The 17,169-nt window shown below is 39.4% G+C and overlaps 1 protein-coding gene across 1 annotated transcript in view; it reads right to left on the reverse strand.

Moving 5' to 3' along the window:
- The window catches only part of LOC117881752 (nardilysin-like), a 75,593-nt gene that overhangs the window by 33,590 nt on the left and 24,834 nt on the right, over window positions 1-17,169 (reverse strand). Inside the window, exons 6-14 of the mRNA XM_034779395.1 lie at window positions 17,060-17,155; window positions 15,757-15,879; window positions 12,740-12,797; window positions 10,724-10,797; window positions 10,403-10,472; window positions 8,460-8,537; window positions 7,809-7,929; window positions 7,663-7,721; window positions 2,230-2,284 (exon numbers count right to left, since the gene is read on the reverse strand). Coding sequence (XP_034635286.1) covers window positions 2,230-2,284; window positions 7,663-7,721; window positions 7,809-7,929; window positions 8,460-8,537; window positions 10,403-10,472; window positions 10,724-10,797; window positions 12,740-12,797; window positions 15,757-15,879; window positions 17,060-17,155 — 734 coding nt within the window. The remainder of the gene's footprint in view (window positions 1-2,229; window positions 2,285-7,662; window positions 7,722-7,808; window positions 7,930-8,459; window positions 8,538-10,402; window positions 10,473-10,723; window positions 10,798-12,739; window positions 12,798-15,756; window positions 15,880-17,059; window positions 17,156-17,169) is intronic.

A 17,169-nucleotide genomic window follows, 5' to 3' on the forward strand; every position in this document is an offset into this window, starting at 1 on the left:
AAGAATACCCAATTTGATTATTCCCTTAATTGCACAAGACAAGTTACAAAAAGAAAATAAACAAAACCTATTTATTCCTTTTCTAATTCTCACTACTCTGATAAGAAGCTGATTCCTTGATCTTTTCCACTCTGGCCAAAACTGAAACTGACCCAGACAAAGGGAACTTCCCTCCTTCCTTTTGAAACATTTTGTCCCCCCATTGGTTCCTCTGGTCAGGTGTCAGCTAGGCTAGGTGAACTTCTTAACCCTTTACACGTAAAAGAGGCTTTAACCCTTAACTATCTGTTTATGACAGTGACCAATGAACCTTTCAGTCATCACCAGTCTATCCACAAGTCTGTGAAATGGTAAAGCATTCTCATAAGGAGAAGAAGCTGAAGAAACCCTAACATTTTCATCTGGAGAAGATTCAGTGTCAGGAATTATCTGAAATGTCTAAACTAAAACAAAAAAGTTAAGACTCTTGGTAAAGAACAAGAAAAAACTCTCTGGTCACACAGCAATGGTGCCTATACCTGAAATTATCCATGGAAAAGAAGTGGAGGTGGTTAGGGATCACATGGCTTCTATAACATCAGCACTGAACATGTGGTGCCATGAAGAGGCATTTATGTGATTCCAGTGGCCATTGTTTTTCTGTAAATTCCCCAAAGTTCAGCAGTGCCGGGAACTACTTCCCGCAAGTGAGAATATGCAGAAACACTAAAAGAAAATAACCATAATTGTTTATAGCACACCATTAAGGTTCATATTACTTCACAGTACAGTGGATTGATTTAAACCAAAGTAATTTAAATCCCTATTTTAAACATGATTTAAATCAGCAAACAGGAAACTTTATTTTCATTCATCAATTTTAATATTATTTTGCATTTGTATTTTTTTTTTTTTTTGTTATTTTCCTAAAGACAGGTAGATTCTCATTGGTTGAGAACTATTAAAACATGTTGATTTGCAAGTAATATAGCTTTACACAACAACTGGTGCTTCTTTTTGCTAACCAGGAGGATACAGTATATCTGTACATTTATTTAAGCTGTTATGTACCTTAACTTTTATTCACATTCCTAATTTTTACTTATGTTAGAAAATGGTGAATGGATGCATTTTTTATTTACTGGATGATTACTTTTTTACTTTTGATTTGTATCAAGTTCTATTTGGGTGGAAATTAAAATTCAATTAAATGTACAAAAACAGCATTTAATTTTTTATTAGGTAAATAAAACTACTTTAAATGTGTTGAATGCCTAACAAAGTAAGTTTCTAAAACATGTTTTGCATTTGAAACTAACTGATTTATTTAAAAAAGGAAGTATTATCCATAGTTAGTGAATTGAACTGATTGTTTCTGGTCACCACATCCTTCAAGATTTTAAAACTAGTAGAGTTCATCCTCTCAGACCTAGTTTTTATTCAGAGATTGGATGACAAAAACAAGATTTCTTGCTTTTCAATTCTCAATTAGTTTCTTAACTTTGAATGATCTAGTCATTGAACTGAATTACTTGAACAGACTAAAATTAAGAAAATATTATCTCTGAAGCTGCAGAAGAAATTACTGCTGTCAAAAGCTGGTTTGGCACTTCAATAAACTGTGATTTTAGGTATTTAGCCAGCTCAATGGTTTGACCTTCGTTAATACTTGCAATCAAAAATGTACCGTTTAAAATTTGTTTAATTAATTTAAATAATTTCACTATATTATAGTCAGTTTAGGACTTAAGATAGGTTGCATTATTTTCAAAAAGGTTTATTTAGAAAACTATATTTAATTTTAATTTTAAAAATCTATTTTTATACACCCTGATTCACAAGTGAATAAGATAAGGTTCCTGTAACAAGTATCTTACAATCTAAACTGAATGATAAAGAGAAACTGACCTTAAGGAGTGGGAGAAAACAAAACATGAGGAAAAGAAAACAGCTCTTGGAAGAGCACCATATACCAAAGAAATCAAATCATATTTTGGTTTTATTAAAGAACAACTTCACAAGTCATAAAGTTTAACCTTTCTCTATCTAGAATATAAGTTCTTTCTACTTAACAAATGCTTCTTCTTCCTTATCTATGTAAGACTATATTTTCAAAGACTCAAGATGTTAGAACCATCTAACTCTCACTGACTATGGCAAGTTACACAGAAAACCGCGCAATTACAATTCAAAAATCTAGGACTTAACATCTATACCCCCAAAGAAAACATTTGAAGATTAATTTAGTACCTGATCCTGGAAATAAAATTCATTAGCTTCAATCTTCTGAATCTCTTCCCAAATTCTGTGGGTGGGAAAAAAATATATATACCCATTACCCTGTCAAGTGATTAATCACACATTATTTCTAACAAGATACGAGTCTGAAAATTTAAGCTAGTTTGTCTGCAGTAATAATAATTTGTAAATCTATATGACCTGGATACCATGGTGACTGCACGAGAAATACATGTTCAACTCATCAACAACTTAGATATTGGCATAGAAAGTACGCTTATTAAGTTTGCAGATGATATCAAACTGGGAGGGATTGCAACTGCTTTGGAGGATAGGGTCATAATTCAAAATGATCTGGACAAATTGGAGAAATGGTCTGAGGTAAACAGGATGAAGTTTAACAAAGGCAAATGCAAAGTGCTCCACTTAGGAAGGAACAATCAGTTTCACACACACAGAATGGAAAGAGACTGTCTAGGAAGGAGTACAGCAGAAAGGGATCTAGGAGTTATAGTGGGCCACAAGCTAAATATGAGTCAACAGTGTGATGCTGATGCAAAAAAAGCAAACATGATTCTGGGATGCATTAACAGGTGTGTTGTGAGCAAGATACGAGAAGTCATTCTTCCGCTCTGCTCTGCGCTGGTTAGGCCTCAACTGGATTGAGGTGTCCGGTTCTGGGCACCGCATTTCAAGAAAGATGTGGAGAAATTGAAGAGGGTCCAGAAAAGAGCAACAAGAATGATTAAAGGTCTTGAGAACATGACCCCATGAAGGAAGGCTGAAAGAATTGGGTTTGTTTAGTTTGAAAAAGAGAAGACTGAGATGGGACATGATAGCAGTTTACAGGCATCTAAAAGGGTGTCATAAGGAGGAGGGAGAAAACTTGTTCACCATAGCCTCTAAGGATAGAACAAGAAGCAATGGGCTTAAACTGCAGTAAGGGAGGTTTAGGCTGGACATTAGGAAAAAGTTCCTAACTGTCAGATTGGTTAACATTGGAATAAACTGCCTAGGGAGGTTGTGGAATCTCCATTTCTGGAGATATTTAAGAGTAGGTTAGATAAATGTCTATCCAGGATGGTCTAGACAGTATTTGATCCTGCCATGAGGGCAGGGGACTGGACTCGATGACCTCTTGAGGTCCCTTCCAGTCCTAGAATCTATGAATCTATTAATCTTTTTGTCTGGGAATCACAAGCATTTAACAATTGTCAATCAATCCTCATTACTCCTGCAAGTTTTTATCTCCTATTTTCAGATGGAGAAACTGAAGCACAAATAGTCAGTGGCAGACACAAAGTAAATGGAAGAGCCAGCAACAGAACTGAGAATTCCTGACTCTCAGTTCCATAATCTAACCATACACTACCCTTAATTGCTTGACCTCACCATTTGGGAAAGGTGTGGCATGCAAGCGTGTCTTTGAGTTTTCCCTTTTTTTTTTTTTTCTTCCACTAAGGGCTTGTCAATACAGGAAAATTTTATCAGTTGTACTTGCATAAACTGATATAATCTCACATGTGACCACTCTTATTCTGGAATAATATTGGCTTTTTTCTGTTTAGTTGAAACTCCTTCCAAAGAACATAATGTAAACAGCAAAAAGTCAGTCTTATTCCAAAATAAGAGTGTCCGCACAAGAGGTTACACCAGTATGGCCTTGTCTACACTACAAAGTTAGGTTCATGTAAGTCACTTTGCATTGTCTTATTTGTGCATGTGTCTACACTCAAATTTTTCTCCAGCCAATGTAAGTGCCCCATTACAGTGAAGAAGTAAAACCACCTCCCTGAACCGCACTGAGCCGTGGTCAACATACTATAGTTGACACAGTGCAAGTGTAGAGACTGCATGACCTAGGTTGTCTCTAAAAGTCCTCTGGCAGCTGTTCCACAATGTCCACTAGTAACCACTCTGGTCACAGTTGTGAACTCCACTGCCCAGGTGTCCTGGAGACCGGAAGCCACACTGCTCCCTTTTAAACTCCCATATTTTTAAAATGCCTTTTACTGATTGCTCAGCTTGGCAAGCACACCTAGCAGTAGCAGTTCTCACTTGTTGTGTGAAATTAACCAAACGACCATGCCAACTACACAACACCCTAGACCAATGATACTCAGACCTCAATGGTTCAGGATCCATATTAGCAATCAACATTACCCCAAAGTTCCACAGCAGTGTGAATTCATTATTTCGTTTACTACAGTACAATTCATACTTAAACTGTATGACTGGGGAAATATTTACACACTCTCTCTCTCTATATATATATATATATACACACACACACACACACACTCACAGAAAATAAGTTTATTTTAGTGCAAGTTGTTAACTTAATTGGTTAATAACATAGTAAAAGCATCCTTATTGGTTAATAATTAAATCACAGAGTGTTTTAATATCATGTGCTGCAAAGAGCCATGCAGGAGACACATTCAAGAGCCACTTGTGGCTCAAGAGCCACAGTCTGAGTATCACTGCTTTAGAAACACTACTGCCTGAAGTAGACAGCAAGTATTGGATCTTCAGGGCCTGTGGAGAGAAGAGGCTCGGCAGACACAGCTACATATCAGTCATCAAAACATGGACGTCTATGAAAAGATAGCACAGGAGGTGTAAGGGGTATGATAGGGATCAGCACTAGTGCCGCGTGAAAATGAAGGAACTGCAGCAGGCATTCCAACAGACCAGGGAGGGCAAGAGTTGATCTAGTGCCATGCAGCAATCCTGCTGCTTTAACAAAGAGGTGCATGACAGACTTTGTGGACATCAGTGGGATCTCCACTGACCACGACGAATACCTCAATGGAGCTCAAGAACAGTGAGGAGGAGAAGAGAAATGCAATGAGGCATCCAGCTATGCCATGAGCTAGAATCTTTTTAAGACTCCTCTGCAGTCTAGCCAGTCCCATCAGTGAGCACCACCGAGCCCAATCCAGGAGAAGGAATCTCGGGTAAGTGTGTGTATGCATTTGCCCTTAAAATGTTTAAATGTGAAGACTGCACCCAGCCCTACCCCAAGTTAGCAGAACACAGGTGTCTACTTCTCAATGTTTTACTCATATGAGAAGAAGTAAGGGTACCACAAAAAGAGACAAAGCTGGAATCTGCTTTTTGTTCTCCTGTAGGATTAGGCGATGGCAGGGAGGCACGCAGAGCAGTTTGTTTATATACATAAGGCTGTTCCTTGTATCCTCCTGAGAGATCTTGATGGAATTTTCATGGAGGTACTCTGCAATCCTCTCCCAAAGGTTTCTAGGGATGGCTGCCTTACTTCTTCCTCTATGGTAGGGTAACTTCTTTCCCACAACACTCTGTGATGACTTCGGCAGGCACCATTGCCATAAACAGGCTAGCATCACACAAGCCCAGGTGGCTTAATGAATTTAGCAGTAGCTGTGTTCTCTGTGCCTCTGTGACCCTCAGGAGTGAGATACTAGTTAAAATCACCGCCGCACAACATTTTTTTCCTTAACACTACAAAACAATTCCCTCCTCACTTCCGCCCCATCCTGGCGGGCCATACTAAGAATGGCTGCAGCTGGAGAGCAGTGCTATGCACAGGCACTCCAAAGCTGAAGTGTCAATAAGCAGGTCATATTTAAAACTCTTATAGGTATAAGGGAAAGGCGTTCTCAAACCCATCTTTCATTTTCCATTGTGGCTGTAAATACATGTCTGTTTTGTATGTAGCTGCCATCGTTGCAGCCTGAAGGCGTGCCCCGGCCACACCTGCAGAACACCTGACACTATGAGGAGGAGAAAGAAGAGGAATAGGGAGGACATCAGATCATGAAGAGAGCCTAGAGGGTGAATATAGCAGATAGCCTGGAGAACAAAAGAACAGACAGGAGAAAGACTCAGGAGTCCCATCAGGAAAAAGAGAAAGAGATTCACCAGGACAAAACAGAGCTTCTCAGGCAGCAAACAGACTCTTATTGACCTAAAGGTAAAACAGTCATGGACTCACCTACCTTTGTAGTCAATGGAGAACTCCATTTCAAGAGCTCCAATACCTCCCAATATTCCACATGGCATGATGAGCCATATCTGTACCCCTACTACTCCATGCTGGGGGATAGTAGGAAAATCACACCTTCACCTACACTGACCTGGGAGAGCCATAGTTGGAGTATGTTTGGCAGAAATTGATTGAAATGGAGACAAATGTTTTCTACCATTCTGATTTTAAAGTTCTGTTCCATTAATTTATTTTATGTTTGCGCACTGTATTGATTTTAATTGCACGTTAATGTTTTGCCCTGTTTTGGGTACGCAATAAATTTTTATATTTTGGAAATAAATTCATCTTTACTACTTCATAACATATATTACAGAACAAATAGCACTACTCAAAGAACAGGACAATTCTAAATGTAATAGAACAGGAGCACAGAACTCATAGGTTCAGTTAAAAACAATGTACATACTATTATACATGTACATTAATATTATAAATGTACAGTAAACACAGCATAATTAATAGGTTCATTAAAAGTGTGATATTCATAAATGCACACCAAGCATTACACGATTCCTAACACCCCCAGAATGTCAAGGCTAGGTAGAGCACATTAAGTGGCTGAGCATTAAGGCTCTTTCAAGGCATCTCTCAGCCACATATCTCCACCTTGAGCTTTTCTAATGGCCTTGTGTCTGGCTGTTCAAAGTCAGCAGACAGCCATTCTATCTCTGCCCTTTACCTCAAAAGTGGCAACTTTTCACCTACTACCTCACAATTATTATGCAGGACACAACAAGAAGCTATAACCATTGGGATATTTTTCTCAATGAGATCTAATCTAGTGAGTAAGCACCACCAGCGCCCCTTCAATCTGCCAAAGGCACACTCAACTGTCATTATATACCTGCTGAACCAGTAGCTGAATCTTTCCTTGAAGTTGTCGAGGAGGCCACTGTACAGCTCCATGAGCCAAGATCATTATTGGCATGTCAACATTGCCAATTGTTAATCCACTGTCTGGGGAAAAAACGGCCCTGCTTGCACCTTCCTGAATAGTCGTGTGTTCTTAAAGGCGCAAGCGTCATGCACCTTTCCTGACCAGCCCACATTGCTCTCAGTGAAACATCACTGATGATCCACCAGTGCTTGCATAACCATAGAAAAGTAGCCTTTTCATCACAGCCTGGGAGTACCTTTCCCAGATCTGAAGAAAAACTCTGTCTGGCTCAAAAGCTTGTCTCTCTCACCAACAGAAGTTGGTCCAGTAACAGTTGTAACAGTAACAATTGTAGTAACCCTACAATTAATTCTTCCATTTTTTTAACAATCTCATTTTCCACCGTTTTCTCATTGCATCTGTTCTAATATCTGCTTATCCAAAAAGAAAAAGCACACTATAACACAGAAAAGGATGGAAAAGAGGGAAAACCCTAGTGATATCCGGGGTCATGATCACTTGATTCAAACCAAGTTACCTTTTATCTGGCCCTCTTTTCTGCAACATTTTCAGATACTGGAATACAACATGCGCAACCTGAAGACAGAAGGACAAACTGATGAACTTTCTTTAACTTTTGGACATAGCACAGTGGTAAGAAATCAAGCTATAATGGAATTTTACCTCATAGAAGTGCTCGTAACCTTCATCAGTCAAAGTCACAGAAATGCTGAATATAGAGTAGGTGGAGTTCTGTTCAAATCCTGTCTCACCATTTCCCCCATATAACGCAAGAGCCCAAAATCTATTGAAGAGTTATACCACTATTAATTACTCCAGTTAAAAACCTTCTTGATGTCTAATTTTAATCACAGCATCATTGTTCAAGCTTATTTCGGACCTGCCTAATGGAGGCCACTTTAAGGAATTTAAAAGTCAATCCAAAGCAAATGGAAAGAATATAGCTTTCTACAAGAATACAAAGCACTGAAATTCAAAAATGCAGGGCTTATATCTTTTTTGGATTTATTCAGTGTGAACCAAAATATTTTTGAAAATATAAGTTTTCCGCGAAAGTGCTTTCAGTGTTGCTCTGGAGATTCTCTCGTAGCTGAATATCTTGTATTTAGTACTAACGACACCACCGGGTACATTTTCAGAGTATTTTGCGTTGCTTAAGTCACATGACTACTACAGGTTTTAAAGAGAATCCCTGAGTTGGTCTCAAGCTTTGTAGATCACATTTTTTAATTTTTATTTGAGTAAATATTTCCGCCTTCACTCTTTATTTCAATGCACACAATATTAAAGTCTCACATTTAAAGAAATACATACTTTTTCCGAAGAAAGGAAAGAACACTGCCTTTGCCTTCATGTCCTACCAGCCAGGAGATATAGTGAAGTGGCTTCACCCTAAAAAGGGTTAAAGAAATGTAAAACTCCAACATGTAAAACTCAAATGTAGATTAATCATTAGCAAATCAAAATACAGGTATTTAGATAATATCTTTCATCCAAAGATTCCAAATCACTAGACAAACAATTATAAATTCACTTCACCCGCTATGGAAGTGACACCTTTAAACAGCAATGCTATGAAAAAGATATTGTGTCCATTTGAAAATACAAAAGAATTTAGATAGGTAGAATACTGTTACTGATCTGAAAGTTAGCCAGGCTGCTGAAGTTAACAACTATACTTTGGCTGAAAATGCCACAACACTTTAACGAACACAAATAGTCATGACCTTTGTTTTACAGTAGAACCTCAGAGTTACGAATGCCATAGTTATGAACTGACCAGTCAAACTCATTTGGAACCGGAAGTATACAATCAGGCAGCAGCAGAAACACACACACACACAAAAAGCAAATACAGTACAGTACTGTGTAAATGTAAACGACTAAAAAATAAAGGGAAAGCATTTTTCTTCTGCATAGTAAAGTTTCAAAGCTGCATCAAGCCAACGTTCAGTTGTAAACTTTTGAAAGAACAACCATAACGTTTTGTTCAGAGTTACGAACATTTCAGAGTTACAACTTCCATTCCTGAAGTGTCTGTAACTCTGAGGTTTTATTGTATGTCTCACTACAAAGACATCACCTCCAGCAGCTTTGTGCCTCCTACCACTGATTCAAAAGGAAATGTCCAGTAATAATGGTTCAAAACAGAATCTGAGAGAAATGTATTACTCAGTGTATCACCAACACAATTTCATGAGCTACTAGGCTTTCTTTGGACATCTTCTGCCCGGGGCGGGGGGGGGGCACTGCAGGTGCTGTGGAGGGGGGCGTGGGTGCTTGGGAGCAAGTCACAGCCTGGGGGGCAGTGTGGATGCTGGGGGTAGTGGAGCTGAGGCAGGCTCCCTAACCAGCTCCTGGGAAGCAGCAGCCCCAGCTCCTAGCTCCACGTGCTGCCTCCGCTCCACCCCAAGCCCTGGTTCTGCAGCTCCCATTGGCTGGGAACCGTGGTCAATGGGATCTGTCAGGGCAGTGTCTGCAGGTGGAGGCAGCACGTGGAGCTAGGAGCTGAGGGAGAGGAGCCTCCCCAACCCCAGGTAAGCACCAGCCCCAATCCCAAGCACTGAGCCCCCCCCCACACACCTAAACTCCTGCTGTTGTGGGGCGGAGGGCCCGGAGACTGCCCCAGCAGCAGCCAGTGCAACTTACCCGGGGACTGCCCGAGCTCCTCAGGCAGCTCCTGGGCCAGCCGCAAGGGGCTGCTGCAGAAGTCACGGAATCTGTGACTTCCGTGACCTCTATGACAAACGCGGAATCTTACTCATGAGTGTAGCCCCTGGCTTCTCTCAATGTGTTCCTTCTACAGCCGATTGCTCTTGATGGGCCATCAAACAGGCAACATAGCGCTGATCCCAATCTGTCTAGGGGTGTCACCCAGAAACACAGCGCAGGTTTGAGATGCAGATGTATTACACATATATATAAAACTTAGGATACAAAGATGATACATACATATAAACAAGGTCATCATACTTAGCAAATCATAACTTTTCTACTGATACTTTACATGTCAAATCTTGTATGATTCATTGCAATTTTGTAATATTCGTATCCATATTATAATAAATGGTCACTCATATTCCATGCAGCGTCACACTATGCTATTCCAAAAATCAAAGATCACAAAATGTTTTCATTTCATGGAATGAGTCTTTCTTGCTGAATTTAACAGGAGAGAAAGTCTTGGTTATTTGATTCTTTATCACTATTCATCTATACTCAGAGTGTGACATCAAAAAGATGCAGTGCCATCTTACCTGTAATGTCTCTCCTGTGGTGGTAGTCCCCAGGCAATGCTCAGTGAATGAACATTTCTGATTGGAACAACTGAACAGGAAGAAATGTATAAATTGTAATGCAAATGCATGATTTTTCCTGTCTCTTTAATCCTAAGAAACAGCAATGGGCAAGAGATTTTACTTGCTGTAGAAAGGGTGGGGAAGACTCACAAAACTACATATTCTAATTCAATGATGGTAAATCAACCATTCTAAAACTCAAAGAAATAAGAATCTACACAGTGGTATATTCAATACCCATTCGGAATACTTAACACAGAAGACACCAAGGTCACTTACCCCTGTAAAGCTTGTAAAATTCAGGTGTGTCAAAAGGCTGTGTCAGATGGTCAAAGTTCGGTTTGGGTAAACCACTTCAAAAACAAAAGAAAATTATAGTATGATGTTTACTGTTCTGTGCCCATAGTTCTGAAGTGATAAAAACCTGAGATTTCTATGGAACCAGAATATTTCCTCCTTTGATGTGACACTGAATTAGGGCACATCACAAGATCCACTCCATTCTGATTAATAGAAAACTTAACAGCCACTATTTCCCTGACCACCTCCACAAACACACTCTCTAGTTATGGGCATATCATCTATTCCTCCAGTTCCCTCCACTTGTGGCACTGAACCTCCTGAAAATGACATGGCACAGATTTTTGGAGTGTGGGGAAGGTCACACAAAGATTTGCACCTTGCCTCTGGGAGAGGCCCCAATCAAACGCCTTTGCAGATTTGCTTGCACAGAAATGCATTAACAGAATAAGATGCCTTCCAGATTTCTGCCTGTGAAGAGAACAAAATAGCTGTGCATCTGTAGCACATTAGCATGTCTCCTGCATAACACCAATAAACTGTAGAAGACAATGAAGTGTAATACTTTATAATAGGAGGAAAAGTAAGCCCAAGGTGATTTATTTTAAAATAGAGGGAAGTGGAATTATGGACAATCTGATACCATTGGGCTGCCACAAGAAGACCCAATACACGAGTGATGTATGGTTTCTTAATACTTGTGCTGAAATAAACTAGAAGGAGAAGTATTTAGTCTGTACCACAATGCTTAGCCCTTTTATAGTTAGTACAGAATATTACATTTACCAGTCAGCCCTACATTCTGGGAAAAAGGAGTTAATGCAGCTTCACTGACTTCCCAAGGAGAAAGGAACAGATGGTAATGTTTAAAAGTGGCAGCAAGATCACTCTATGGGGAGAGTGGAGACTCAGGATTAAGTAGATAAGAATCACTAAAACACATACACAAGACCCTCCACACACACACGGCTGAGAGTCTCGTGGGCTGTGAAAGCATCCTTGGGTTTTTCACTCTCATGTTTCTAATGGAAAAGCTAACATGACACACTTTGTTTACTTATCCATTTTTAAATAACCATGATCTTGTAAGCAGGGATGTGCAGTTTCAGGAAGTGTTTATTAGTCAATCACTTAACTATGATTAAGGCTAAGATTTTGTCATGGTTATTTTTAGTAAAAGTCACAGACAGGTCACGGGCAATAAACAAAAATTCACAGAAGCCATGACCTGTCTGTGACTTTTGCTGCTGCGACTCCATGGTTTTCCCCACCACCATGGTGGCTGGGAGCTGTGGGGTTCTCCCACCCACCCCCATTCCCTGGCACAAGGCTGTCACCCGTCACTGGTATCCTGCAGGGGGACCCTGAGGAAGCTGTCACATGTCGCTGGAACCTGCCGGGGCCCTGCTGGCTGCCAGCTCCAGTCCCTGGGTCCCAGGGGCTGAAGCAGAAAATATCAGGGAGGTCTCTGGAAGTCATGGATTCCGTGACTTCCATGACATAAACATAGCCTTAACTATGATATTACAACATAGCAAACACACCAAAATAGTAGCTATGAGATGAGGGGAAAAAGAGAGTCATATCTGGTCACAAACTGAAAAATTTTGTTTCATATATAATTGTATTTTGAATTAAGGGGACACATCTTAGGATCCAAACAATTATCAGATACAACAAAATTTGCATCTAGTTTCCAAATCTTAAGACAGCACACTTCAATGGATTGAATTGCATTGAATTAGTTTGAAAACCCACATTTATAATCTGTTACAACCATATAAAACACTACAAACTACTCTCTCAATTTGTATTTTGTACTAATTATCTTTTACACAAAGCAAAGTCATAACATTTAGTACACCGCAAATGCAGACTATAATTCTCCACCCCACAAAGGAGGCGTCAGCATAGGAGTAGCAGACATCAATCGGCCTCTAGCATCAAGGCCAACACCACACATCAGATTCTTTTTGTATCAGTAAAGTATCTTACTTATTTGGAATCTGTGAAAAGATTTCCTTCACCCACTTCTCCAAAGTGTCCAACGTTTCTAGTAAGGAAAGAAAAAAGAAAGCTAGAAATGTAACTCACTAACAAGCATAGAGCCAAGTTTTCAGGAAAAGGCAGGTTGAAAATCTTCCACCATTAATCCAAATTAGCTTGGGGACCCAGAGTAAACAGACTCATTAGAGCCTACAAATCAGTATTCAGTAATGCTAGATAGACCAGGAGGGTAAACTTCAAAACCTGTTGGGCTGATTTCCCCAATTTTACCAAATCCCATAGATAACTGGCTTTGGATTATGCTTTGATGATGGTCATACGTATCCATTACAACTACAACTGAGAGATTAGGTGGCACCTATGGCTTTATGATTTGCTAGATCCTTATAGTATAGCAGGTCTGCTCAACTTTCTCAAGCACAGTATAAATAATGCAGTGGTCTCCAAAAGGGGTACATCTGGCACAGTTGTGCACCTAAGCAGCATACGGTGACCCTAGGCACTACTGAATTCACACCCTACTGCAATGATATTTGTATAAAATATGTCTTGTGAGGCATCATACAAAAACTAGTAACACGCTGGTTATGAATATAATTGTAAAATGAACATGTGACGTTATTAATTCCCTCTTTATGATGTTATTAGAATATGTTTAAGATAAGACAGTCTAGCCTAGGTAAAGGTGATAAACCGGTCTGTCCTAGACAAAGGAATATGAGTTTACCTCAATTTATATAATAGCAGTAAACAAAGATATTTTGCTAAACTAGCCAGGGTTATCCTGAGCCTGGACTTGAGAGACAGAGAATTAACAGAGCTCTTGCACCCCAAAGAGACACAGAAGGCTGAATCCCCGGGAGGCTTTCCTCACTTGTAAGACAAAGACATCCCTTTGGGAATATAAGGAACAGAGAAAGACTCTGTCTTTATCTTTCATCTTAAGGAGACAAAGAAACCAAGCAATTTGAACTCTGTGATGAGTCCTAGACAGGCCAGCCAGTAAAAATCTGGGAAGGAGACTGGGGGTAAGAGAAACCATCTTGAACAAATTGATAAACCCACATTCCTTTGTCTAGGGCAGACCTGTTTATCATCTTTGCCCAGACTAGGCTATCTTGTCTTAATCATGTTCTAGTAACATCACACAGAGGGAATTTATAACTTCACATATAATGTTAATACATGCATTTTACAATGATATTCATACCCAGCATGTTATTAGCTTTTACATGATACCTCACAAGACATACTTTGTAGAAATATCATTGCAGCAGTGTGTAGTGTGTGAATACAGTGGTGCCTAGGGTCACACATATTATAGACTGTCAAATGGGAAACATTTTATCCTTATAAAGGAAGGAATACAATACGCCAAGTTAACAACTCACAAAAATTTTGAATAAGAGAAAGTGTCAGTACCAAGAGTTCTGCATTAGTGGTCCCTGTAGCATAGCTAAAGTGATTATGTAAATCAAAAAGAAAATAATATTTTCTTCAACAGATATGGGACTATGAAAATAAGTAGCATGGTTACTGACTTCTATGCGTTTCTTCCCAATGACTATCCATAGTTGCAGAACTTCTGTTCACATAGTCCTGCTTTTTGCAAATATTATGCAAATATATCTGCAAATATTCGGACAATGCACCGAAATATAGTATTTGTTACAATTATGGTAGTGTCAAGATCCCCTGACCAAAACTGGGGCACCATTATGTACTCCTGACAGATTTCTGCACCCCTGTGTGGGTGCAGAATTCATACAGGCAACATTTTTCTGTGGCCCCTGCACAAAAAAATGCCTAAAAATTCTGCTGAGGGACACGCGACTCTTCCCCGACAGCCCAAGCAGCACGTCTGTTCCAGCGTGTCTGGAGCAGCTTTAGAGACTGGAGAGGGGGGCTGGGCATGTGCACCTACATGGTTGATCACCATTGGGGGCGGTGCGGGGCTGGGCATACGTGCATGCCAACAAGCGAGAGAAAGAGACTGTCCCTCTCTCTTGCAACTGCAGCTCGCTGGCATGGAAGGGTAGGACTTTTTATTATGCACGAGGCAGGCTAGAGGCAGAAATGTAGCAGCTTGCCTGAGTTAATTGATCTCATTCTCTGAGGCAGAAATGTAGTAGCCTGCCAACATTGTTAAAGTTCCTATTGTTAGTTAACTGTTACCATTCTTCGTCAATTCCCCCAAGAGCATAAAACCTGTGAAAGTTTTAAGGCCCCTACATTGCCAAAGTGATGTAAAAGAGCCTTATTATAAATGACAGTAAGGGAATCCTCAGCTAGGAAGATCTATGTGCTTTCTCACTTTTTTTCTGTGCCAAAGTGGGGTTAAATTACAGCTCAAGACTTATTTTACTTACCTCTTTAAAAAAAAAGACTTTGAGGGCAAATAAAATGTCAGGACAACCAGAACCAAGCACTTCCCAAAGTACCCAGGCAGATCCAGGACAATGATTAGCAAAACTGTATGACTTTCATGTGTGAAAGTCTGAGCAATTTAAAATGACAGTCTACCTTTTTTTTTCTATTTAGTATTCTGTAATGTAATTTAAATGAAAATCCAGTATTATAACTGCAATTCAGGGTATTAGTTACCAAGTGTTTGTAACTTAACCTTCATGTGTTTAGGAAATGCCGAATAGTTATTGTGACTTTTTTCTGTATTGTAGTTTAAATAAATTACCAAAACTGGTGTGATTATATTGCATTCTTTTGACAAATAAAGTATGCAGAATTTTGAATTTTTTTGCGCAGAATCCCCCCAAGAGATCTGGTATTTCAGACTTGATGCTTAGATCTCAATCACCAGTACCAGGGAATTTAAATAGAAAAAAAGCTAAACACTGGCATTTTCTATGGGTTTATAAACCAATACAGGTGACTACAGTAGAATCATCATTAGCTAATGAGCAGCCAGGTGTAAGTTCTGTGCTGAAACAGTCCTCTACTTTAAAGCAGTATGTAAGAATTTGTATTTAAGCAACAAATGATGTTACCTTTAGACTGGACAACTACGTTCATATAGTGAGCAGAGTAATAGTGCTGCCAAAAATCCCTCAGTCTGGTGTAGATATCAGTATTACTCTTTTTAGGCTCATGCTTTAGTGTCTCTGCATTACCTGTAAATGTTAAAAAAGTAGCTATTTGGCCTCACATTACTAGTGCTTTTCTAATCACAAGATCTAATCACAGAATCTAATCTTGGATTCCTTATGCACAAGCATTTCACAGTTTTGGGTGTGCAAGGAATGCATGATGGAGCACAGAATGTTCAGGCCATGAATACATGAACAAATACTGAGATAAAATACATACTGGTACATAGGGAAAAAAGTTTTAACTAATTTTAATATTGTGGTTAAATACAATGATTGCCAGGAAATTCAGAGTCCAAGGGACAGCAATTTTAAAAATTACTCTTCTCTGAAGTTTACCACCTCCTATTCTTACAAAAACTCTTAAGAGCACTGTAATAAAGATTAGAGACTATATATTTTTCTGTATTTTGCAGTTTATTCATTTTGTGTACTACACAAACCCTTGTGCATAGCCAATTTCCCTGTTTTCCCTGTTTGTATGAGTCTTTCATAACATGGGAGAGAAAAAACATTATGATTATAGGAAAATGTTACTATAACCCACAAAAAGTGTCAGGAGAGATTCAGGATTAGGTGTAGCACCTAAAACTAGTCTTTTTTAAAAAGACTAGACTGCAAGTTGACAGGATCTAAGGCTGGTTCTAACCTTGTAATTAATGCACAGCAGCACACAAGGGGTTTGATTCTACAGGGACTGTATGCGGTGAAAGAAAGAACGTGAATTCTCCCTTCTATCCACCCCTACTCACAAGACTGTACAATGGCAGTGAAGCTGTCACTCAGTTGCTATTGCAGCTTTGAGGCTGAACCAACTGCTTTGAAAAACCTTCCTTGTGAGCCCACAGGTACCTTGTCTTTTACATCCAAGATGCAAATACGATTTTTCCAAGATTTATAATGGATAAGACAGGAGGCTACGTGAACCACAGCTGCCCTAGATGATATCACCAGTACACTAACAATAAGTTACCATGAATGGGCATGAGGCAAATAGCAAGGCTGGAGTTGAAAATACCTTCAATTCACATAGCACTTTTTATCATGAAGTGTGTTACAGTATTCAAAATGCAGAATTGTTTTCACATATTTCAGCTAGCACCAGAGTTTGGTGAAATACTAAAGAATCTCAAATTGTTAAGACATCAGTTTTTCTATACTACACATATTTGTTAAAGTCTTCGAATGTCAGGGCAAAACTCACCCCAGAAAAACTTCTTCATTGGATGCCCAGGTCTGGCAAGGCTTCCAAGTAGCAGCTCCCTCCTGTTTGCATCAGAGGGCCTTGCTAGTTGATATTCTGTTAATTTTATA

Source organism: Trachemys scripta, chromosome 8, assembly GCF_013100865.1.
Source record: "Trachemys scripta elegans isolate TJP31775 chromosome 8, CAS_Tse_1.0, whole genome shotgun sequence".
Taxonomy (NCBI): Eukaryota; Metazoa; Chordata; order Testudines; family Emydidae; genus Trachemys; species Trachemys scripta.